General features: G+C 48.7%; 1 protein-coding gene across 1 annotated transcript in view; it reads left to right on the top strand.

Annotated features, from left to right (window-relative positions):
- The window catches only part of PHF12 (PHD finger protein 12), a 38,073-nt gene that overhangs the window by 980 nt on the left and 13,702 nt on the right, over window positions 1–23,391 (top strand). Inside the window, exons 3-9 of the mRNA XM_060258829.1 lie at window positions 13,920–13,992; window positions 17,243–17,636; window positions 17,952–18,072; window positions 19,447–19,579; window positions 19,689–19,853; window positions 20,714–20,875; window positions 21,926–22,715. Coding sequence (XP_060114812.1) covers window positions 13,920–13,992; window positions 17,243–17,636; window positions 17,952–18,072; window positions 19,447–19,579; window positions 19,689–19,853; window positions 20,714–20,875; window positions 21,926–22,715 — 1,838 coding nt within the window. The remainder of the gene's footprint in view (window positions 1–13,919; window positions 13,993–17,242; window positions 17,637–17,951; window positions 18,073–19,446; window positions 19,580–19,688; window positions 19,854–20,713; window positions 20,876–21,925; window positions 22,716–23,391) is intronic.

Below are 23,391 nucleotides of genomic sequence, written 5' to 3'. Positions count from 1 at the left end.
GCGGCTGGCTTTTACATATAAAGCTGCCTTTACTGAATCAGACCCCCCTCGGTCCATCCAAGTCAGTCTTGTCTACTCAGACTGGCAGCGGCTCTCCAGGGTCTCAAGGGGAGGTTTTTCACGCCTCCTTGCCTGGACCCTTTTTAGTTCGAGATGCTGGGGATTGAACCTGGGACCTTCTGCTCACCCCCCGAGCCACTGGCCCTCCCACATATGAAGCTGCCTTATACTGAATCAGACCCTCTGGACTGAATCAGATCCTCGGGTCCATCCAAATCAATCTTGTCTACTCAGACTGGCAGCTGCTTTTGCAGGGTCTCAAGCTGCTTTTCACGACTCTTTGCCTGGACCCTTTTTCAGTTGGAGATGCTGGGATTTGAACCTGGGACCTTCTGCTTGCCAAGCAGATGCTCTACCCCTGAGCCACCGTCCCGCCCCTTTTCCCGCGAAAGGCCCGTTAGGCTGTCGCAGGCCGCTTGGCGGCGGCTGGAACGGAAACAGCGGCGGCGCTCCTCCTCGCCCGGCTCCTCCGTCCGCTCGCCCGGCCTCTCGTCTGCCCTTTTTCCTCCCCTTCTCCCAGCCGGGCCCCGCTTGCGCTTTGACAACATGGCGACCTGCCTGAAATTGTGATATTTTATTCCCAGCGCCATTTTGCCCGTATCGCCTCCTCGGACTGCCCCCCCTCCTCCTCCCAAATCGCCTAGCTTGGCTCGCCGACGCCTCGGCCCCGCCGCCTCCGCGTCCCTTCCGGACGTGGCAGCAGGCGATGGCCGCTGCCTTTGCGGGAGACGCCCTGGGGGCACGCTGCGAAAGACGACCCGGCGGGGAGGGGGGGGGGGCTTCGTGGTAGGAAGACGGTCGCTCCTCTCGCTGGCTGCGCTCGCCTCCTCCCGAGTAAACGTACACGGGATCGGGCCCTTCTTCCTTCCGGGTGCTTGTGTTTTGCTTCCAGGGGTTATTTCGGGTCCTCTTCCAGCCAAATCGCTGCGGTGCCTCCGTGCGAAGGTTTTTTCTTTTAGGAGCCCATTGTTCCTGCTTGTGGGCATTCCTTCTTGCAGCTCCCGGAGCTAGCGAGGGTCTTCCTTCAGAGCAAGGTTGTTCAGAGGTGTAGGCAATGGGGGGTGGGGGGAATGTGCCATGATCTAGCAGCACAGTGTTGGCTTCAAAAAGGGAAGTGGGTGGCTGTAAAAGGGAGCTGCTCTAATTGGTGAAATGCTGCCATCGCACCTGGCTCTGAAATCGTGCTTGTGGGCAAAGCCTTGAAGATCCTGAGGAGTGGGGGGAGGGATCCGAAATGCCTCTTGCTGTGCGTAAACTGATTTCACAGAGCTACATTGCGCTTAGTTTGCGTGGGGAGACTGGTTGGAGGGAGGCAGCCGCATGCAAGCTTCAGGGTTCCAGTTTGTTTGAGAGTTGTGACTGTTACTAGTTGGGAGGTTTCCGGAGGGTGTGGTTTGGCTCTCCTTTCCTGGGTCTTTGTTGCTTGGTATCAAAGCAGGTGAGGTTGTGGAGAAGTGGCGGGAAGATACCTTTCTTTATAATCTGAGGGTATATCTTTCAGTTTAGTGGCTGAAGTGTGAAATTTTTTTCTCTTGAGTCCTTGTGGGAGAAGGCTTGCTTGTTTTCCTTCAGGAAATGCAAAGCCTGTGGTATCTTTCCCTGAGGTGCAACTTGAGACTTGGTTGTACCTTTCTTTCCAATGCCTGCAAATCGGCCATTTTGCCTCCCAGCACGTACAACGCTCTGGGGTCTGTGGGCCTTGTCGCTGCTACATTATGGTTAGCTTACTGCATGTGAACAGGGTCTCTGGTATAGATGGATGTCCTGTTGCAGATTTGAAAGTGACTGCTTCACAAGCAAACAAAATTTAGAGGGCAACATACGATATAAATGTACTGAGTTTAAACCATCAAGAATTTAAACACATCATTGTGTCTTACATAGGCCTGAGGCTTCCTTATTCTAACAGGAATCAACAGGATCAGCTTTTTAGACATTTTAACTGGTTTTTCTTAATCCGTTGTATCATAGCATGACCCTTCACTGATGTCAGTTAATTACCTTCTGCCGCAGACGACTTCTTCCTCATTTAGTTGTTTATCTTCCTTAATTACATTTAGTTTATCTGGACCTCACGAGAAAAAGGTTGGATGTTCTGATCTCTCTCATCGCCCAACCTAATCCATTCCAGTCCCTTATGCAGAGAATTACACCTGACAGATTTGTGGGAGGGTTCACAGGAAGCCTTTCTGTGTCCCCGGCTTCTTGCTCCCCCCTTCTGTGGTTTTCCTCACAAAAATGTGGGAAATTGTTGCCTCTTCATATCATCTGCAAAAGTGAGCTCTGACTCAAGCTCTTTAAGGTGCACTGGATTGCCCTTTTGTTCTGCAACAATATACTAAGACAGCTGCCACTCTGGAATTATCCAGTTAAGATGGCCATGAGTTATAATTGCTGAAGGTGTATGGTACCTTCATGGAAGCTGGTTTTTGCTTTTGTTCAGCCCTCTCTTCTGTTCAGACTTCCCTGACTTCTAGACACTCTTAATTTGGTTTCTTTGTTGTTTGATTAATTGTGGTCCTGCCTTGGGTGGGTTTTGTAATTATTACATCTCTCCTACCTCAGATGCAAATGAAATTTGTTCACTGTCTTTCCGTGCCACCTTTCCTCCTTGCTTAAAGTGGTATGCCATAAGCCAAGCAAATTAATACTGTCCAGAAACCTGACATAAGAGAATATTAGCACGATCAGACGCCATTAAAAACAAGTAAGCATAAAGTCTGCCTAAACAATACAGTCTTATACTGCTGCTTCAACTGGATGAGAGAAGAGGTAGCCCTGACTTCATCTGGTAGCCCCTTCCATAAGGATGGGGCTGCCGTAGAAAACCCCTTTGCCCTGGAATCGAGGCTCTCACCCCCCCTTTAAGGAGGGAGGAGAGGGCTATCCTTTGTGCGAGGATCTTAAGGTCTGCCCATGCTCCCATGGGGGAGAGGCAATCTTTCAAGTACATGGGAGCCAGCCCGTAAAGGGCTTTAAAGGTCAAAGCCAGCACTTTGCATTGGATCTGGAGGCAACCAGGGAGGTAGTGCATACTACCATCTTGTGGGTGGTCTAGCTAATGCCTTTTAATCAGGCTGCTGCATTCTGGATCAATTTGCAACTTCCAAGTCTTCTTCAGGGACAATTTCACATAGAGCAGCTTACAGTATTCTGCTTTTGTTGAGGTTATTGTAACATGAACCGGGATTGCCGGATAAGCTGTGTTCAAAAATGGGTGAATTGGCCTGTCTAGATGTGAAAGAAGGCACTTTTAGCAACAATGCTGGCCTGCTTGTCTGTTGATAAAAGTTGTGTCAAGGAGTACCCCTAAGCTCTTTACTGAATCCATCAGCTTCAGTGACACCCCATCTAATGCAGGCAACAGAAGTTCTTACAGGACATTAAACAATATAACTGGGGGTTTTGGGGGGGGGGGGCATTTATCTTCCTCTTGTTTTGCCACTTGATTATGGCCTTAGGACAGTGGCAAAGAACCAAGGCCATGGTTATCTAGAGGGTTACACTGAAATACATACCTTAGTGTTACCAGCCCATTTTCCATAGCTCTGGCATTGGGTGTCATCAATGTCTCTTAATGATCTTACATAAATATTAAACAGCTCAGGAGAGCGAACATATCCCTGGATCTCCCCACACGACAGTCCCCAGGTAATGGACTCGGTATCTCATTTCACCAACTTTGCATCCTATAATTTTGTTGCTTTCTTCATTTGTTTTGTTTCAAGCAAGACCTTTTACCTGACCAGTCTTTGGAGAAAGGTGGAGTAAAAGTGCCATAAAATAAATTACAGCACTAGGCATAATTTAATTGTAGTGGTTAAGGCCTGCTGTTTCTTTAGGCACTCACATGTGGGAGCTGGGTACAGAGTACAGCGGGATTTAAGATCCTAACCCATAGTTCTGGGGAGAGATTCAAGAGTGCAGGTGGGAAAGCAAACCTCCTTGAGGCCTAAGAGCCTTGAGGCTTCTAATGGTAAAACATGCATAAATTTGGGCTTCTCCTGAGCATGGAAGTGGAGAGCGTGGAATTGTCCCATAGCTGTGTTATGATTCCAGGGTGTTCCAAGCGTAGATGTAGCATCACTGTAGCCAGAGAAGGGAAGATTATCCACAATTTACCCCTGTGGAGGTGTGGGGAGATGTTCACAAGGAAATGGGTCATCTTTTTTCTTTTTTTGGCAGGGTGGGGGGGCTACAACATCTAACCTGCCATATCTGTTTGTGCTATCTTTGAAAATGAGTGTTGACTCTGAGCTCTAATTGGTTGGTATCAGCCTACCAAAGAGAGAGACTTTGTCATTTCTTTTTTCAGCCATCCCTTCCCTTGCAATTTATAGAGCTGGGATGGGCTGCCTGGTCCTTCTGGGGTGAGTCAGTTTGTACCAGAAAGGTAACAGTTGTGAGGGAACTCCACTGAAAGCTGTGTCTCTTGCTTTGTTTCCACTGCTGCTTGTTTAAGGTGTCATTACAACATATCAAATTGCAAAGAATTGTTTCTGTAATATAATTCCTAATATTTTAGCTTGTCTTTCATCTTGGGAACAAGCCTGTAATGTAGGTTAGGCTTAAAAAGTCCTATTTGTTTTGTGACTCTCAGGAATTTGAATCAGCTGAGGTTGCCTGATGCTCAAGTTCGTGTACTTTGAACACCTTGGCCCTGTTTAAATTTGGTATGCGCATCTATGCCAGAATGCTTACTGTAGCTGTGATTTCATAAAGAATGCAACATGAACAGATAAAAGGAATTTAGCTTGCAGCTGCATCTGGGAATGATAAATCATATTTTAAAAAAAAATAAACTTTTTTACAAACTAGAAGGTGTTTCGTACTTCGTTGCTTCCTTTTGCACCTCTACCTGCAGGAACTGGCTGGAGCAGCAGCTTTTATCCTCCTTTAAAAGCAACAATATGTGCATACGCGCACCCCACCCCCAAATAAAATCTCTCTCTTTTGTGTTCCCCAAACGCATTTATGATCCTGCCAGCGAACCCAGTCCACTAAAGGCCGAGTTGCTTTGCACATTGGGTTTCACAGAGGAATTAAAAGAATGTTGGGGGAAGACACCCACTGTGTAAAACAGGTATCTTAACAAGAAGAAAAGTCAGTTGCAGAATGCAGAGCAGGTGAACTGGCTTTTCTCCAGAGTTAAAAAAAAAAAAAATCCTCCTTTGAACTCAGAACTAAGGTATTCATCTGGTCAGATCCCATTTACAACTTCCTGTTTGGCTCTCAAGTTGAGGTCACTAGCAGCAAAACCACTTAACTTTCTGTGGAAGAAAATACAAGCCCTTGTAAGAGAGTTTGCCTTTTTGCACCCAGCGTCTACTTGTGTATGTGCCCACGTGAATGTACGCGCACACACGTCCCTGGAAGTCAAGGGGGCCTCTGGTGATTGACCCCTGCTGGGTGCGTGGAGAATGTTCAGAGAGGTGACTGAATAAAGCCTGCCTGTCCTCCTGACTTCTGGTGTTTCAAGGAGGTCTCCCATCCAACTACTTGCCAGAGTCGACCCTGCTTAGCTTCCGAGATCTGGTGAGATCAGGCTTGCCTGGGCTCTCCAGGTCATGGCTGCACCCAACCTCTGACGCATTGCTCAGTTGCCTAAAAAGTGCCCTTAAGTTATGTCTTGCCATTCCAGGTTGTTCCCACGTCTGTATCTTTTCTGTGGACTGCTTGGTTGCTTCTCAGGTTACTTGTCTGAGCCTCCTCTGTCTGGTGATTTGGCACACCCTTCTCCATACAGTTCTGTTGTTCAGAGTTGCAGCGAGTGCAGAAAGTGAACTGGCAAAAGCCTGTGGAGTGAAGTGGGTTTTTATTTTTCTATGAGTCCATCAGTTAACTTCTGCCTCTCGCACAAAGTGGAAATGTGTTTTTCCTGTTAAAGTTAGCACTGGACTTTATTACCTGTATTTTGCTGCTCTTCAGTCCATCTTTCCTCCCCTCCCATCTCCTGTCCATTCGTTTCTGAACCCAAAATTTGAAAGTTGTATACTTCCCTTACTCCTTTTGCATGTAAACTAGTCTAAAAAAAAGTTGATAGGCTTATTAATTACACTTGCCTGGGCTAACAGAGACTTTAGCAATTCTCCTGTGGTATACAAATTAATGCATGATTCCACTGTGAAGGGTTTTGGATGTTGCGAGTGCTAAACTAATGTAAAAATTGCCCTGGCGCTGGAGTACTATGTGGGCTGAACCTAGAACCTCTGTGGTCAAGCTCTGTGATTTTAACTTGTTTGAATATTTTATTGTTAATCGTTTATTGGTTGCAGATTGTGGGGAAGACCTTACATGCAGAGAGATTCCAGGTTCCGTCTCTTGTTAAAACATCTCGGGGTTTCTGGCTGAGGCCTTGGAGAGTCGCTGCTAGTCATAACAGCCTTGGGCTGGGTGAACTTATGCTCTGACCGGGAACAAGGTGGCTTAATTTCTTCAGTGTTGCATTTGCCACAACACTGACTTACTAGAATGAATGCATTCTAGGATTTCGTGGAGATTGGCTGAGCTACCAAATGCCCCCAGAGACCATGGCAGGCAGAGGAATCTCTGGATGCCTATCGGCTGAGATGGTTACATTCCAGTTCCCTGGCTGCCATTGACAGAGGAGCAGGAAGGAAGAAGCAGGGGTCTAGGAGAAGACAGGGCAGTAGGCCAAAGGAAACAGGAAGGCCTATGAAAGGAGACTTGTGATTGGCCTATTCCTCTTGTTACTCCGAACCAGTGGAGTGTTTCATGTCGTTGCCAGAAATCTCATATTGGTTGCAGTCAGAGTTCTGCTTGCAGCTTCTCTAGCTTATCTTTATCATTGCTAGGTTTGCATTCTACCCCCCTCCCCCCAGCAGCAGCTTAGCCTGAATTTGGAATGATTACCATGAAGAGCTGGTGTCAGTTAAATACTGTGTTGAAGAGTGTGTTCAGTTCTGAGTAGAGGATAACTGCTTCCCCACATAGAAATATTTGGTTCAAGATATCTTTTTTCAACTACGGCATCTTCTATATTACTTAAGGCTATTTCATACACGTGTATTTCTCATGACAATGGTCCTTGCGGAGACTTAAACATGGAGAAGTTAGTGCGTGGTGGTAACAGCATGAAACCTCTGAAGAGGTCAAAGGATCAGTCATCACACAGAAACTAGCATTGTCCTTTCCTGTGATGCTTTTCAGTGAAGCAAGTTCACACATTCAGTCATGTGTAAACTGTGCTTCATTGTAAGGGAGGTGTAGGATAAGCTTGGCCAGTTGGCATGGAATGATTTGGGAGAAGATGAGACGCTTAACGGAACCATGAGTGTGAATCTTTTGACAGTGAAAACACTAATGTTGCGGGAGAGAAGGAAAAGCATGTGTGATCTGGTATAGGTTTTATGCTTCCCCACAAAAAAAAAAAAACCATAGGGCTGGAACAGATGCTGTTTCCTTTCTTGTTAAAAGTCCTTGAAGATTTTGTCTGAAGCAAATACACAAATTTTATAGGGTTATAGTTATGCACTAAGGAGGGGTTTTCTCTCCAGGAAATTGGTTATCAGGAAACAAAAAAATCAGTCCTTAAGTTGCATCCTTTATATGTGACTAACAAAACCCAACTGGTAACTTCAGAAACCTTTTACAGAAGCTAACATTTTCACAAATAGCCCCGTCTCAAGCTGGGCAATCGGATAAGCACCCAGGTCGGTCTTGTGGCGCCAACGTGCACCTTGGGCCTCTGGAAGCGAATGGTTGTAATTAAGAATCTGGGTTTATTGTAATTCGAGCCTGACTTCTCCCAAGCTTGACTGCCTTTCTCATGGGAGGCCAGGATTCCACCGGGCCTGGTGTGCAGCCAGCACAATGTGCAGCTTAAAGAGCTGTGGCAGCTTTTAAGGCCCCTGTTTATTGTTGGGTTTCCTAAAAATGACTCTGAAGTGCCTGCAGGCATATATGAGTGAACAGCCTCTTGGGGAGGGGGGGGAGAAGAGCATGGCTTGGAGAAGAATGCATGTTTTGCTGGAAGAAAGTCCTACTTCAAAACCTTGGGCTCTCATTAAAGGCTCTTTAGTGGCAAGACTCCCACCTCCAATCAGGGTGGACCATTTATTTACATTTATAACTCACCTTTCTGCCCAGTCAGGGCCTCCAGGGTAGCTGCCGTTGAATTAACTTGGTGTTAAAGATTGTCATTTATATGTAGTCCTGCTTCCTGTGCCTGAGGTGGACTCATAAGCACTGCTGTGGTAGGTAACGATGCGTCAAGTGGAGTTGGATAGTGTTTTGAAATAAGGATCCGTTATTCCGCTTGTTCTTGGAATCCGTTTTTTTAGAGTTTACAGAGTGGCAGAAGCCTGTTTGGAGAGAACTTGGCAAGCGACTCTCTGGAAGATTTCGAGGGAAGCCAGAAGGAAGGCAAACCTGAACACCAGTCGTGGCAAAGTGGACCGATGGCCGGGCCAGGCTTAAAAAACCAGCTGACTGATTTAGAAGCGGTAGCAAAACATGTGTTCCCAGGCAGGGAATGCCAGTCCTGAATGGAGGCCTCTCTGAGCACAGGCCTCCTGCCACGTTGAGCTCTTGGCTGGGGCCATCTGCATGTCTCTGAAAAGGAGGCTTGGCATCTGCTTTGATTTGGTAATTTGGCACAGCCACCTCAGTACAACAACTTTGCTTCCTGCTACAGCTCCCTGTGTACCATTTGTGTGGCTTCCTCTATGGATTCTTGTGCAGCAAGCAGGGCTGTTGCAAATTAGGGAAACCCAAGAAAAACCCTGCTTGGAAACCATGGCTTCATGGAGCTTGGATCAAATGCAACTGGAGTTTCTCTCTTCCCCCCCCCTCCCTTTCGCTGTGCAAATAGTTCTGTTTATAAAGAGTTTGCCAAGGGTGGGGGAAGAGAAAACACTAAACTTCCTGAGAAGCATTCAGCATGCTGGGTCTTAAGCATGCAAAACACACACACACACCCTGGACAAGTCTTTCAGCAGTGGGCCAGGAGGAAATCACATATCCTGATCTGCCCAGAAGCTTTTCACACACACCAGGAGGAACCCGAGAGCTTGATTGCACACAACACCAGGAGACACATGGAGAGAGCCCCAACCCTTTTTTTTTTCAAATTTAATTTTCTGGTTGTGGGGCCTGGTTTAGATCAAGACCTCAGCACAAGGGTGGCATTCCTTTCTCAGCCTTTCCCCCTTATCTGAAATGGTTCCAGGAAGCTACTCCTTGCCTTGCAGGGCCATTTCATATCAGGAAAATGGCGTGAGCTGAAGCAGCTTAGCCTTCTCTTGTGCTGGTGACCCCAATTCAGACTGCTGCCCAATTCAGACTCCCAAAAATTGAATTTTAAAAATTCCCCGGTGCTCTGACTTCAGAACTCCCAGTCATGTTGGATGCAGAGGAGTTCCACGCTGGAAACTGCAGTTTGCGGGCTTTGAACTTAGCAGTGTCCTGAGGGCAGGGCTTTGCAACTCAAATTAAAAAAAATCCCTTAATTGTCCGGCAAGCAGTATCCAGTTTATGCTTTATTGCAAAATGCTACTCTTGATTGTAGAAGGGCTTAAGATGTGGAGAGCATGTCCTCCAGGAATTCTTCCCTCCAGGAAAGGGAGGGAAGAAAGACTTGTATGCAAAGAAGAATAAAAGGCCAAGCCCTCTTAGAGGAAACTGGCTTACATCATCATGGGGAATTCTGTGACTTATTGAAAAGGCTGGGAGGGTAGGTAAATATTGAAAGAGTATATTGCATTTTAGAAGCACATTTTTAAAAAAAAAAATTGCCAGGTTTAAATGGTGCGTGGTCCACACTGCCGAGAACATATTTGGTTTTAATTAGTGTTTTGTTATCTTGCAGTGGTGTATGAATTTCACAGCAAACATGAAGTTACCTAAGGAAATGGCCCTCTTGTTTCACGCTTCTGGGAGATGTGTAGTTTTCAGGAGGCAAAGACAGCAGTTGTGTATTGTGTTTCATGGAAATATCAGCTTTCATCCCTAAAGGATTTGGGATCAGTTTCCAAACTATATATAGAATTCAGAAGGCGGCCATATCAGGGATGAATGAAGCACAACCTCTACCAGCTCCCAGGTCCTCCCACCTCACCTAGTCAAGCTGCAGGAGCCAAGGAGACTAGAATGCCAGGTTAAGCTAAGCAGGTACTATCTGGGAGGCAAAACGGGAATGGGTCTTTTGGCAGGAAGACCACTCTAAAGAGGTAGAATGTTGCTTTTTGCTTGCAACAGAACCCTTTGTGCTAATGTCTGTGTGGCCATATTTGATTCTCACAGCCCTTGGTTTTGCTCCTTCCACCTGGAGAGAGGGATGAATCGCCATCACTGGTTTCTGAATGGCATAACTTGTTTTAAAGGCAGGTGGATTTTTAGCGATTGGAGCAACAGAAGCCCTTGTGACTGCTGTTTTCCCCCTTCCTCACTTCCCCCTGCTGGCAGGAACTTAACAAAGAGCTCTACTGTGCTTAGGGAAGGGAGCTGTTTCCTGATCACAAATCTGTCTCTCGGAAAAGATGAGCTCTTTCCATTTCTCCGGTTGTGGCCAACGGCAGGGAACTGTGGCTCGGGAAAATGTCTGCTGGAGGTGGACAGCAGGGGTCCGGCTGCTGTTTCTTTGCAGTAGGAACAGATCATGACCAAGACAGTTCGCATTCAGGTTCGCTGCAGAAAACATTTAAGGGACAATAGCAGAGAGGCTCGTATGCTGTGGATGCAACACAGGTCTTTTGCAGAACTGAGTTTACCGGTGCAGCGGGGGGGGGGGGTCCCCCAATCTCAGTGGGTCCCAGTTGAAAGTCATTACATTCCTTAGTTATGACAGCTGTGTATGCTGTCAAAGGCCTCCAGGCTGTGATCCAGCACATAAATAACAACCTAGAAAGCCTGTCTTTCTGTAAAACTGTAGCAGGTTTTGGAACTGGAGGTAGGGGATCCTTTCAGAATGTTGAAAAAGAACCATATAAATACCACAGACTTAAGAATTTAACCCAACCACAGGGCAGAGCAGGTGAACCTTGGAAGCCCAGCCCAGCCCACCCACCCCACACTCACCTGGGGGAGAATGGCAACACTTTGTACTATCAGAGTCCCAAATATGAAACCTGCTGCCTCTAAGGATGAAGAGGTCTGATTTCTGGGTGTCAGAAAGTAGGATTTGTTTCCCACCCACCCCAAACACACACACACACACATTGCCTAAGCCGGGGTGGTGGCAGTGCTTTGGGACTCCCAGAACTAACTGCTGAAGGGCAGCAAGCTTGTGGGAATGTGCAGGCCCTGCTCCACAAAGAAGCCTTTTGTCTCTTGTCTGTGGCACTCTCCGCGTGGATGGATCCTTGTGTGCCTTTTGCAGCTGAGGCTGGATGCGCTGGTGCATGTCGTCTTCCTCACTGTGCAGGCTGGATCCTGCTTTTCCTCACCCTGTGCTCCAGAATGCCATCATTATACCCCCCCCCCCCCCAGCATCTCCAGCACTTCTGACAGCCTCCTCCATCAGATCTGTCGATAAAAGAGATCTGTGATAAAACTGGCAATCTCCTCAAGGCAGCAGAGGGCAGCTGTTAATTGGGAGAGTGAACTGTTAAGTGTTAGTGCTTTTTTGTCTTTTTAACAGACAGGTCATCACCTTTAGCTATGCTCCCAAAACCTCCTGCCAGGTTGTTGTGAGTCACAGGTTTTGTTTGTGTTTTTCCCCGCTGTACTTGAGTATTTTGCAGGTCATGTTTTTCAGCTTTCGGACCTGTGCAGTGTTACAACAGTCAGCAAAGGGTGGGCTTTTTTAATTGTCCCCCGGAGAATGCCATTTTGAGGCACTAGCTGTTCTCAATTTCAGTCATTTCCACAGACTCTACAAGTTTGGGAACCCCTGCTGTAAAGCCATTTTCTACCTTTGCAGAGGTAATGGAAAGGAAAGGTCCCCTGGGCAAGCACTAGTCGTTTCTGACTCTGGGGTGACGTTGCTTTCACAACATTCTCATGGCAGACTTTTTACAGGGCGGTTTGCCGTGGGGCCACCACTAATAAATGGAGTAATGACGTTGATTCTAATTGTTCGAAGAGCCTTGTATATATTGTTGCCGTAGCCTTTACAACAGTAACCCTATGTCCTCAAAAGAGTATTATGCTCTGCTGAGAACAATCTGCTGGTGACCCCTGCCCCCCCCAATACATTTGTCCTCAGCCAGAGCCAGGGCTTTTTTGGCACTGGTGGAACTGTCTACCAAACAACAACAGGGCCCAGTGGGACTTAATGCAGTTCCACGGGGCCTGTAAGGCAGCGATGTTCTGCCAGGCTTTTGATTGAGGACAGTGGCAAGTTTTACCATGGCTTCTCCTTTCTTCCATCTTTCCTTTTCTCTTGGCCTCCTCCCTACCCTACCTACAAGGTGGCAGTTGCAGTCTAGAACTGGCTAAAAATCTGATTCATGGGCGTCATCTGGGAACTGTTTTTAAGGTTGTATTTTATGTGCTGTTGTACATCATCCAGAGCCCTGTGAAGGTAGGCCAGCACAAGAATTGCTGTATTGCAGGTTTAGAATTGGTCTGGATGTCGTTGGTGGAAATAATGGACAATTGTGAGGTCTAGCAGCTGGTCAGATATTTCAAAGTGCTTTCTTAGCATCATTTTTGCATGCCAGTATTTTTCCAGGCAGCATTTCTTACTATCTCCCTGACACCTCTCTAAGGTGCATTAGTTTTAGAGCTTTGCAGCTGAGTGAGGGTTGGAACTTGGGTCTCTCCTGTGCCCAAACTCTACACGTGGCACCACCAGAGTTCCCTACCTTACAAGAGGGTGGTAACTAAGATCTGGAAAATAAAGGGGCAGAATTCCTATACTGGCCCAGGAGCATAAAGGGAAGAGAAGCAGTTGCCCCTGTCTCCACCTTAGCAGTGTGGACAGGTTGTGTTCAGGCTCAAGGTGGTCTTCAGATCTCTCAGATCCAGAATCACCTCCTTGTTCCTTTTGCTCTTTCCTGCCCGGCTTTCCCTAGGTACCTTCCTTGTGCTGCTTGAATTGGGCTTCTGCACATTCTAGATTTTCCCCTGCCCTCCAACTCTGTGTGTGGCTCTTTCCTTTACATCCCTGCTTTTTCTCTAAACGGCAGCATAAACACAAGGGGGGAATAGGAGGCAGCACCAACTGGTACATGCAAAACCTGGTCATAGTTCTGCAGCAGTCCCCTATGTGAACGTCTCTTTGCTGGAAAAGCAGCTTTGACCCTCAGCAACAGCTGGCATTTGGGAAGGTCAGCTGGTTTCCGTCTTTCCCGGCAAGGTACAGCCATGTGTTCTTGCTCCAAGAAAATGCTCGATAATGTTGGACAGCCCTTCCCTTTCGCAAGGTTTGTGTGTGTTTGTATAGTAATGGCTGTCCCATGGCCAAATTTAAGGTGGCTGGATGTGACTCTAGATAGCTTCTTGAGTTCCATGAGAAAAAGAGTTTGAACAGGGTGTGGGAAGGTGGGGTAGATAGGGCCAGCACCCTGGTGCTTTGTGAAGTTTCTTTGTAAAAGCAGAGGGTGCCGGGCAATGTTCCTTCTAAGCTAGCTCACAAGTTTTTAGCCTCCAGCGCACACATTTTTGTCTCAGCTCAGGAAAAATGGCCTCAGAGCATGCTAATTTATTCAGTGGCTCACAACTTTTAATGCCAGTAGCTCACAAAGTAGAACTTTTGCTCCACAGCTTAGAGGGAACATTGATGCCAGGCAGCCTCCAGTTCATCTGTCCAAAAGGCTAAAAGGCATGGTCTAGAATGAGGCAGAGGAATGGCTTGCCGCGAGTCTCCTAACCTAATTCTGGCTTGCAGCGGATGTATATCCAGGTCACACATCAGAGCTGAAGAATAACGGTCTGCTTCTGGTCTTTTCTCATAGTAACCCTCCATTAAGTGAGGAGATGCTGCCTCCAGGGGAGTGGATGTGTCATCGCTGCACTGTGCGTAGAAAGGTAAAGACAAAAAACATTTCCCAAATTGAACCTCCTGGGCTTCGGATATAGATCTCCATGCCTCTGTTGCTGGAAACAGCTGAGGAGAGCTGGCAGCTATGAAAAAAATAAATCTATATGGGAGAAAAAAAATTCTTTTAAATCCCAGGGTGTTTGTTTCAAATGGCAGCCTTCTTCAGTCTATGAAAAAGTCAAAAGAATTAAGTTGCAAAGCACTTCTGATGAATAAACCACCTGTGTTTCCACGGCTCCTTAGCACATAAACTCACTCTAAAGTTGCACTCCTTAGCATGGTTGTGACCTGCTACTTTCTGGGCCTCCTCAAACAGCTGTATTGCGAGTGCGTTGCAGCTGTGAAAAGGGAGCGGTTGCTGCGCTGGCAACAGGCCTCCCTGCCTCTTTCAGGCTGGCAGCTGGGATTGCCAAGCAGCCCAGTTCCTTCCGGCTGGCTTTAAAAGAATGAAGCGGCCTCCCGTTGTTGCCATAGCAGCAAAAGGGGAAGTGAGTTATGCCTGCCTTGCGTGTGGGAAATGGGCGAGGGAGACGATTGGGCCGGGTTCTGGCTTGTCATCAGAGATGGCTGCCCTGTCTGCTGCAGCCAACTGAGCCAGCCCAGCTGAATACAAATATTGACTCCTGGGGCTGCCAGCTTGAAGGTGTACATGAAGAATAAAATGGCTGGAAAAAAATTTTCAGAGTCTGGCACCTCAGAGATGTCTAGGGTGCAGTTTGAGTGGAGGTTTTTGCTGTCTTACTTACATCATGAGAGGCATCTCGCATTTTTGTGTTGCTGTTTAAAAACTGCTTAACGCAAACATGAATTGCGTTTGCACCATCTTCAAGCGCACCGCGCTGGAAGTCATCGAATCCCTCAGACATAAACTGGTGGTATCAAATGATATGGCAGATTTGTTTGATGGAGGAACTTGCCTGTCAAATTAAACAGCCAGAAGGGTTAGTCCAATGAGACATTTGTCAAGAGCTGGTATTTATTTATTTATTTATTTAAGATTTATATCCCGCCCTTCCCACAAGTGGCTCAGGGCGGCTTCCAATAGTAGATCCAACAAAATTACAATAGTTAAACATATAAAGGGATCCGTATTTAAACCAGATAAAACAGATAAAACCTTAGTTATTAATACACATTAATAAATATTTCAACTATATATAAAAGAAATCCAGCAAGTTACATTAAAATTCTCAAGCTAGTTATAGGCTAGCCGGAAGAGGGTTGTCTTACAGGCCCTGCGGAACTGAACAAGGTCCCGCAGGGCCCTCACCTCTTCCGGCAGCTGATTCCACCATGTAGGGGCCATAACAGAGAAAGCCCTTTCTCTGGTGGACTTCAAACGGGCTTCCTTCGGCCCAGGGATAGTAAGGAGATTTTGTGTTCCCGACCTCAGTACTCTCTGGGGAACGTGCGGGGAAAGACGGTCCTTCAGGTAGACAGGTCCCAAGCCATATAGGGCTTTAAAGGTGATAACCAGCACCTTGTACCGGACTCGGTATATTACTGGAAGCCAGTGCAGGGTCCGAAGACCCGGCTGAATGTGTTCCCGCTTTGGGAGACCCAATAACAGCCGGGCCGCGGCATTCTGCACCAGCTGCAATTTCCGAGTTCGGGACAGGGGCAGCCCCATGTAGAGGGCATTACAGTAGTCTAACCTCGAGGTGACCGTGGCATGGATCACTGTTGCTAGGTCGTCGCGCTCCAAAAAGGGGGCCAACTGCCTTGCCCGCCTAAGATGAAAAAACGCGGACTTGGCAGCGGCTGCTATCTGAGCCTCCATCTTTAGGGAAGGCTCCAACAGCACCCCCAAGCTCCTGACCCTGTCCGCCGCTATCAGCGGCGCACCGTCAAAGGCTGGTAGGGGGATTCCCCCTTCCGGACCACGGCGACCCAAGCAAAGGACCTCTGTCTTCGCAGGATTAAGCTTCAGCCCGCTCAGTCTGAGCCATTCAGCCACGGCATATAATGCCCGGTCTAGATTTTCCGGGACGCAGGTCGGCTGGCCGTCCATCAATAGATAGAGCTGGGTGTCATCAGCATACTGATGACACCCTAGCCCGTACCTTCGGGCAATCTGGGCAAGAGGTCGCATATAGATGTTAAATAACATCGGGGAGAGAACCGCCCCTTGGGGCACACCACAGTCAAGTGTGCACCTCCGGGACAGCTCCCCCCCAACTGCGACCCTTTGTCCCCGACCTTCAAGGAAAGAGGAAAGCCACTGTAAAGCCAACCCCTGAATCCCTGCGTCGGCGAGGCGACCCTTCAGTAGCCGATGGTCGACTGTGTCGAACGCCGCCGACAGGTCCAGCAACATCAGCACCGCCGAGCCGCCCCGATCCAGATGCCGTTGAAGGTCATCCATTAGGGCGACCAGCACCGTCTCTGTCCCATGTCCCGGGCGAAAGCCGGACTGGAATGGATCAAGGATGGAAGCATCCTCCAGGAAGGTCTGCAGCTGCATCGCCACTGCCCTCTCAATAAGTTTGCCCAAAAAGGGCAAATTTGAGACCGGCCGATAGTGTGCCAATTGGGCCGGGTCTAAAGATGGTTTCTTTAAGAGGGGACGGACCACGGCCTCTTTGAGTGGCGTTGGAAAGTGCCCTTCCCTCAGGGATCTATTTATGATATCCCGTATAGGATATCTAAGGTCACCCTGGCAAGATTTAATAAGCCAGGAAGGGCATGGGTCCAATTTACAGGTAGTTGGGCGAGCAGCTAAGAGTATCCTGTCAACTTCCTCCAGGCTGAGGGGGTCGAAGTCATCCAGCGTATAATCCAAAGACAGGCTCGGAGCCTCGGGTTCACTAACTGTCTCAAAATTGGCAGAGGAGTCGGGGCGGAGTGTTCTTTGAACATAAAGAATTGCTCAGCAAAATGCAAAGTCATCGCCTTCTCAAGAATAATTTTTTGATGTTGCTGTTTAGAGCACTTTCATAAATGTGATCAAAATGTAAAGACTGATTGCTAGGAGTTAAACAGTCAGTACCTTTCAAATGTTCCTACTGGATACTACTACTGTACAGTTACCACATGAGAGCCTGATAGGATTTCTTCATAAATTTTCTTTTGTCTTCCAGTTTGTATTTCTCAGCTTCATGTTTATATATAATGAGAATATTCTTTAAAAAAAAAAAAAAGCTAGCCATTATACTTTTCCTGGTCCTGAGAGGGATGTCTTGCATTTTTCTCTTCCGCTTGCTGTGTTAAATGGGACTGTCTGGCTGTATCTTGCAGAAGCGAGAGCAGAAGAAGGAGCTGGGTCATGTGAATGGTTTGGTGGACAAGTCTGGGAAGAGGACCATATCCCCGACCAGTGACGCGGACTTCCTGGACCGGTCGAGCAGTGGCAGCCTCCGGGCCCTCTCTCACACTCGGCTCTTGGAGCGCAGAGCGAGCCGGCCTGGCACACCCACATCCAACGCCAGCACTGAAACGCCCAACTCGGAGCAGAACGATGTGGATGAGGACATCATTGATGTGGACGAGTACTCTGCCCCTACGACAGAAACAGACTGTGGGCAGCCCCATCTGAAGCGGCCTTTTGAGCTGCTCATTGCCGCTGCCATGGAACGGAACCCAACCCAGTTCCAGCTGCCCAACGAACTGACCTGCACCACAGCACTTCCAGGCAAGTGGAGCACTATGCTTTGGCTTCCTGAGGTGCCATCTGGTTTTCTCCCAGCTTCTGTAACCAGGTGCCAAAGGACATGCAGAGTACCAGCCATCAAGGGGGCTGAACTGCGCAAAATGAGGCAGGCCTTAACCCACCCTTGTTCTCTGGGGAGTGGAGGCGCCCACCACCGGCGGGCCTTTGGGGCAGGGGGCGCTTAGCTCTTCCTCTAATGTTGGCATGTTTTCTCCTCCCATTGTCCCTGCTTTCTGTATCTGCAAGTTCAGGCACTATATAGAAATAACAAGGAGCTGTTTCCATCTTCTCCTTCAGGTACTAGTAAGAGGAGAAGGAAGGAGGAGACCAGTGGAAAGAATGTCAAGAAAGCACAGCACGAACTGGACCACAATGGGTTGGTTCCCTTGCCAGTGAAAGTCTGCTTCACGTGCAGCAGGTATCCATGTGGGTGAGGGGGCAGAGCGGGGCATGCCATTGTAGTGTGTGGGCCTCAAGCACAGTGGAGTTCTGTGCCTGCTCTCTGGAGGTCGGGGGTGTGGTTTAGAACTCTCAGCAGATCTGCTATTGGGGCACCAGGGAGACCTGTTGATGTTGGCTGTGCACAAGTTCCCTCTTGTAAAATCCACAGCCAATAAAAGGAAGAATGTATGCTTATCTCTTCTCCGCCTTCCTCACCTTTTCTGAGGAGTGACTGATCACCTGCAAGAGCAGGAGATTTTGCTACTTCATTGTTCCCTGGTCCAGATCCAACCTCAACAATAGTCAGCTAATAACGTCCCTGCCTTGATTCCTCATCAGTAAAATAGGAGCAGTTACAGTCTTTTATAAGCGGGAGTGGTGCTTGTGGGGATGAACTGAGAAGTGACTGGGTAGCACTCTATAAACGAATTGCTGACTGATTTGTGCCTGGAGAAATGCCAGGTGCTGAAATTCTGTTGATAGCGCTCACGGATTTGTGCAGCACTGTTCTAGTCTGGGAAGTCACGAGCAGACCTTTTGGGCTGATTCCAGAGTGGCTTGGTGTGTCAGAGGTATCAGACATTCATTTCAGCTCATCAGCTGCTGGCTGTCGTCGGAGTCCTCCCCAGAAGCTGTTTGGGCCAGCCTGCCATTTTGTCAGCACTTCAGCAGCTCCTATCAAGGCTGGTCCCTCTCCCATCTGGAGTCTCTTTACTGGGAAGGACATGGATGGTGACAACTGGCATTTGCCATTTCTCCATGTCTAGTGCTAGGGAGTCCTGGTTTCTGTTCGGTGCAACACTGTTGTCTCCTCCAGTTTGGTGCAGTGGTTAAGTGCGTGGATTCTGATCTGGGAGAACTGGGTTGGAGTCCCCACTCCTCTTCCCATATGCACCTGCTGAGTGACCTTGGGCCAGCTGCAGTTCTTGAAAGAGCTGCTTTCTCAAGAGCTCTCAAAAGCTCTGCTTTGCCAAGAGTTCTCGGAAGAACTCGCTCAGTCCCACCTACCTCACAGGGCACCTGTTGTGGGAAGAAGGGAAAGGAGACTATAAGCCGTTCTGAGACGCTAAGTGAAGGGCAGGGTATAAATCCAATCTCCTCCTCCTCTTCTTCTTCCTCCTCTTCTTCCTTCTCTGCCCCAAGTAATATAGCTCTAGCCTGGGCATGCCAGAGGGCCTTGTCCCTGGGGTATGCCCACCTTACTGCCCTCAGAGCAAGTGTTGTTTTCTGTTGCTACAATTGAACTGTAGGACGTTGCAGTGACAGCTGCTACTATTCTCTCCCCCACCTGCTGCTGTTCTCTCCCCAACCCTCCACCCTACCCTGAGTAATGTTTCCTCCCTCTTTTCAGGAGCTGCCGAGTGGCCCCTCTCATCCAGTGCGATTACTGCCCGCTTCTGTTTCACATGGATTGCCTGGAGCCTCCGCTCACAGCCATGCCCTTAGGCAGGTGGATGTGTCCGAATCACATCGAGCATGTCGTGGTAAGCCAAGCCCCCTCTGGCAGTTATTTGGAAAAAAAATATCTCTGGATGCTCTTTTTGCTTGCTGTAAGTCACAGGGTTGTAATGCGGCCCTGCTTCTTCTTCCCAGCTGAACCAGAAGAACATGACCCTGAGTAACCGGTGCCGGGTATTTGACCGCTTCCAGGACACCATCTCCCAGCATGCGGTCAAGGTGGATTTCCTGAATCGGATCCACAAGAAGCATCCACCCAATCGGCGGGTGGTGCAGTCAGTGAAGAGAAGAGCCTTGAAGGTAGAGACAGTGTCACTGATGAGTGGCCAAAAAAAAAAATAGCGGATAGAGGAAGCTCGTGCACGAACCGCAGACAAGTGGACTCAAGAGGATCCAGCGTTTAATTGAAGCAGAATTACCCCAATTTGAATGTCCGACAAAGCTAACCAGTGAAACGACCGGCTCCAGCATGCCACCCCGTCATTGGAACGTGTGGGGGTCTTTTGCTACTTTCTTACCCACTTGCCACTTTTGAAATATGGACTGGATCCTGTTATCAATTCTGTGAGAGTTGCAGTGGGATTGGAGATACATACTGGAAATTCTTGAGTCCACTTGTCTGCGGTTCAGGCACGAGCCTTGCTGAGTCACGAGATTGTTATACGTGTGTATTGTTTACACTTTGTGAACGTTTCTGTTTTTGTATCTTTGTACACTTTCTAAAAAGCATTTAATTTTCCAGTAATTTAGAGCCGTGTGCCTTTTTCGTTTACTGCTGAGTGTCCAGCAAGGCACTGAGTGGGCTAAGCTGGGCTGTAGAGCTTGTGGCCTCCCTGTCTTGTGGCTTTGCCAGCAGTGACGCTGCATGGTTCTGGAAGGAGGGGTGGCACCCTCTCCCACTGATAAGGTCATTTCCCTTCTGGAAGTCACAGCCCTGGTTGCTCATCCTAAGCAGGAGCTTTCCTTCTTGCCAGTGTTTTTTTTTTTGGGGGGGGGGGGGGTGCTGTAAAATTAAAAACACTGTACTGTAAGGAGGTGGTTCAGAAAAAAGGTTTTGGTAAAGGGACAGGGGCTGTAGACTGTACTGCTGCTGAGCACGGTCTCTTGCTGTAAATATGCTACTGCTAGGTAATAAGCACTGACTTCTCTCCTCCGTACAGGTTCCTGATGCTATAAAATCCCAGTATCGGGTTCCACCTCCATTGCTACCACCGGCGGCCATCAGGGACGGGGAGCTCATCTGTAACGGGGTCCCCGAGGAGACCATGCTTAAGCACCTTTGGAATTCGGAGCACTTAGCCTCCCAGGCAGAGCAGCAAGAGGTAAATGCACAGAAGCTGCATCTGACGTGGGCTCCATAGGGCTGTTTTACCGCTGGTCTGGAGGGGGATTCTCCTTGTCAAGTCCTTCTGCATTGGGTTACAGTGACGGCTGGCTCTCAGGTATTGCCTTTCTCACAGCTCTCATAGCTGGTGTTGGGTGTGCTGTAACAGCATTCCCTCAGACAGCTCAGCTGGGAGTCCCCCATTGAAGAATTTGCATAAAATTCTTGCTAAGCTCTTGCTAAGCTTTGGTTCCTAATGAGCTACTTTGGGAGCTGCCTGAAAAGCAGGAAAAAAATCTAATTGTTTCACCAGTACCTCTTAGGAAGACCACCTTGTGACAGCCATGTGCTTTTCTCCCCAAGGATCTTAGATGTCTTTGGGCAGCCACTGTGTGGGAAAGGCAGAGGTTTCTGTTACAGGAGGGGCCTGATTTGAGGATACACTGTGAGATGGAAGATGCGTCTAGTCTCAGCAGTCTGCATGCTAGGATCCAGGACTAGGGGTCTCTCTCCTTCCTATGGGGCATTAAATGGCCAACTTGCCTTGCCTGGAAACGTCCAACTCCTTTGCTGTAGATAGTCTCTTTAGAGCACACGAGAAAGAGAGAAAGAGAAAAAAAATCTTTGTTATTGGGAGAGCAGCTAATAAAGTGGGTTCCTAACATGCAGCTGTTCTGAGCGCCCAAATGGTAGGGGGGAGCCATTCAAAGTTGGTAGGGGGCTATCGGGGGCCTGCTTGCAGCCCTTGGGGCATCAGCTCCCCTTTCCAGCTCTAGAAAGGGAATCCTGGCTAGACTTGGTGGGGCAAGGACAGCCCTTGAGGTTTGGTGAGGCAAGGACAGCTCTTCCTACCAAGGGCACTTCTGAGGCCATCAGTAACTTTCAGGCTGAACAGTTATTTTCCTCATTAACTTCCGCTTGTCCATCTTCACACCTGTCAGAGGGGCTTGGCAGGCCAGCCCTAAAGGTAGGGGGCTGTGGGGTGGATTGGTCACTGAACAGTGCGGGGCCTCTTCTTAGCGTGTGCCCTTTGTGTCTCTGCTTTCAGTGGCTGTGCAGCGTCATTGCCCTGCAGTGCAGCATCTTGAAACACTTGTCTGCTAAGCAGATGCCTTCACTTTGGGACTCTGAACAGGCAGAAACAGCCGACGTGAAACCAGCAATCGTGACCGACAGCTCCCTCGCCGGTCCGTATCAGGCAGCTGACAAGGCAAATGTCCCTTCCATCTACCCAGCATCCTGTGGCCCTGGGATAGCCACTCAGAACTCCTTGGGCATTCTGCAGGAGGACACCCTCTACCCCTCGTGTCCAGACAGGCCCAAGAAGGCATCGCCTTGCGGAACATCCAACGGCCCCAGCCCTGCCTCGGAGGTGAAAGTCAATGGCCCACATTTCTACAGTGACTCCACAGCACACTTGACTGACTCTCCAAGGCTAAGCGGGCAGGGCAGTGTGATATCTCCTGGCCTGTCTCATCGGCAGCCATGGCCCAGGCCCTCCACACCGCCCGCAGCTTGTGGACTCCTCAGTCACATGGCAGGAGCTGCTGTCAAGACTGAGAACGCGGTGGGGCCCATTTCTTGCGTGCATAGGAGTTCCGTGCCAGTTGCCGGCATGCCAGCTTCTCTCCTGAGCTCGTGCACCAGCCTGGAAGCAGCCAGCACTTTGCAGAGGAAGAACGCACAGACACAGATTGGGCCTTTGCTGGCCGCAGACTTGGGGGCAATGGATTCTCCCCTGACAGCCACCCGGGCACTCACTCCCCCCCAGGCAACCGTGGGTGACGGAATCTCTGTCGGAGCTGCTCAAGGATTTTGCTCCCCAGCGCCACCTCCAGGTGAGCAGGGGGGGCAGTGGAACACTGGAGTATGCAGGCGAATTTCTGAGCGTGGAGATGCTACCTTCCTGCTGAACTTGGGGTGACAAGGAGAGCACTCTAAGGGTCTTTCAGGGAGGAGCTGTGGGTCAGAGCACCTGCTCTGTACACAGAAGATTTTGGGTGCAGCTTGGTAGTATGTGCTGAGAAGGACCTTTCCCTTCCTCACTGGCAGTTGGAATCCAACTTCTATAAGGAATCTTCATCTGCTTTTTTTTTATACTTTCTCACCTGAAACTCCATTCCTTGCTTCCTTTGGCAGCTTGAAAGTGTTCAGGGGTGTTGTAAGGGCAGTCCTCATCTGTTCGTTGAGGATGCTTTGCTGAGTCCCACAGTTACGGTGGTTGCCCAGTTGATGGTTTCTGCTGTCTTCTGCTTTGGTTCTAGGGTGTTTGTGCATCCAGAATATGGTTGGGGCACCAGCCCTATGTGTACTCTTCTGCAAAGGCTCCCCACCTCCTTTGCAGTCTTGTTGCATCACGTCTACAAGCACAGGCAGCTTTAAGAAGGGACTGGATAAACATGGAGCAGAGGTCCATCAGTGGCTATTAGCCACAAGGTGTAGAAATACTGTGTCTGGGACAGTGATGCTCTATTCTTGGTGCTTGGGGGGGGCAACAATAGGAGGACTTCTGGA

This window comes from Heteronotia binoei, chromosome 18 (genome assembly GCF_032191835.1).
Source record: "Heteronotia binoei isolate CCM8104 ecotype False Entrance Well chromosome 18, APGP_CSIRO_Hbin_v1, whole genome shotgun sequence".
Classification (NCBI taxonomy): Eukaryota; Metazoa; Chordata; class Lepidosauria; order Squamata; family Gekkonidae; genus Heteronotia; species Heteronotia binoei.
This window is presented reverse-complemented; position numbering and strand designations above follow the sequence as displayed.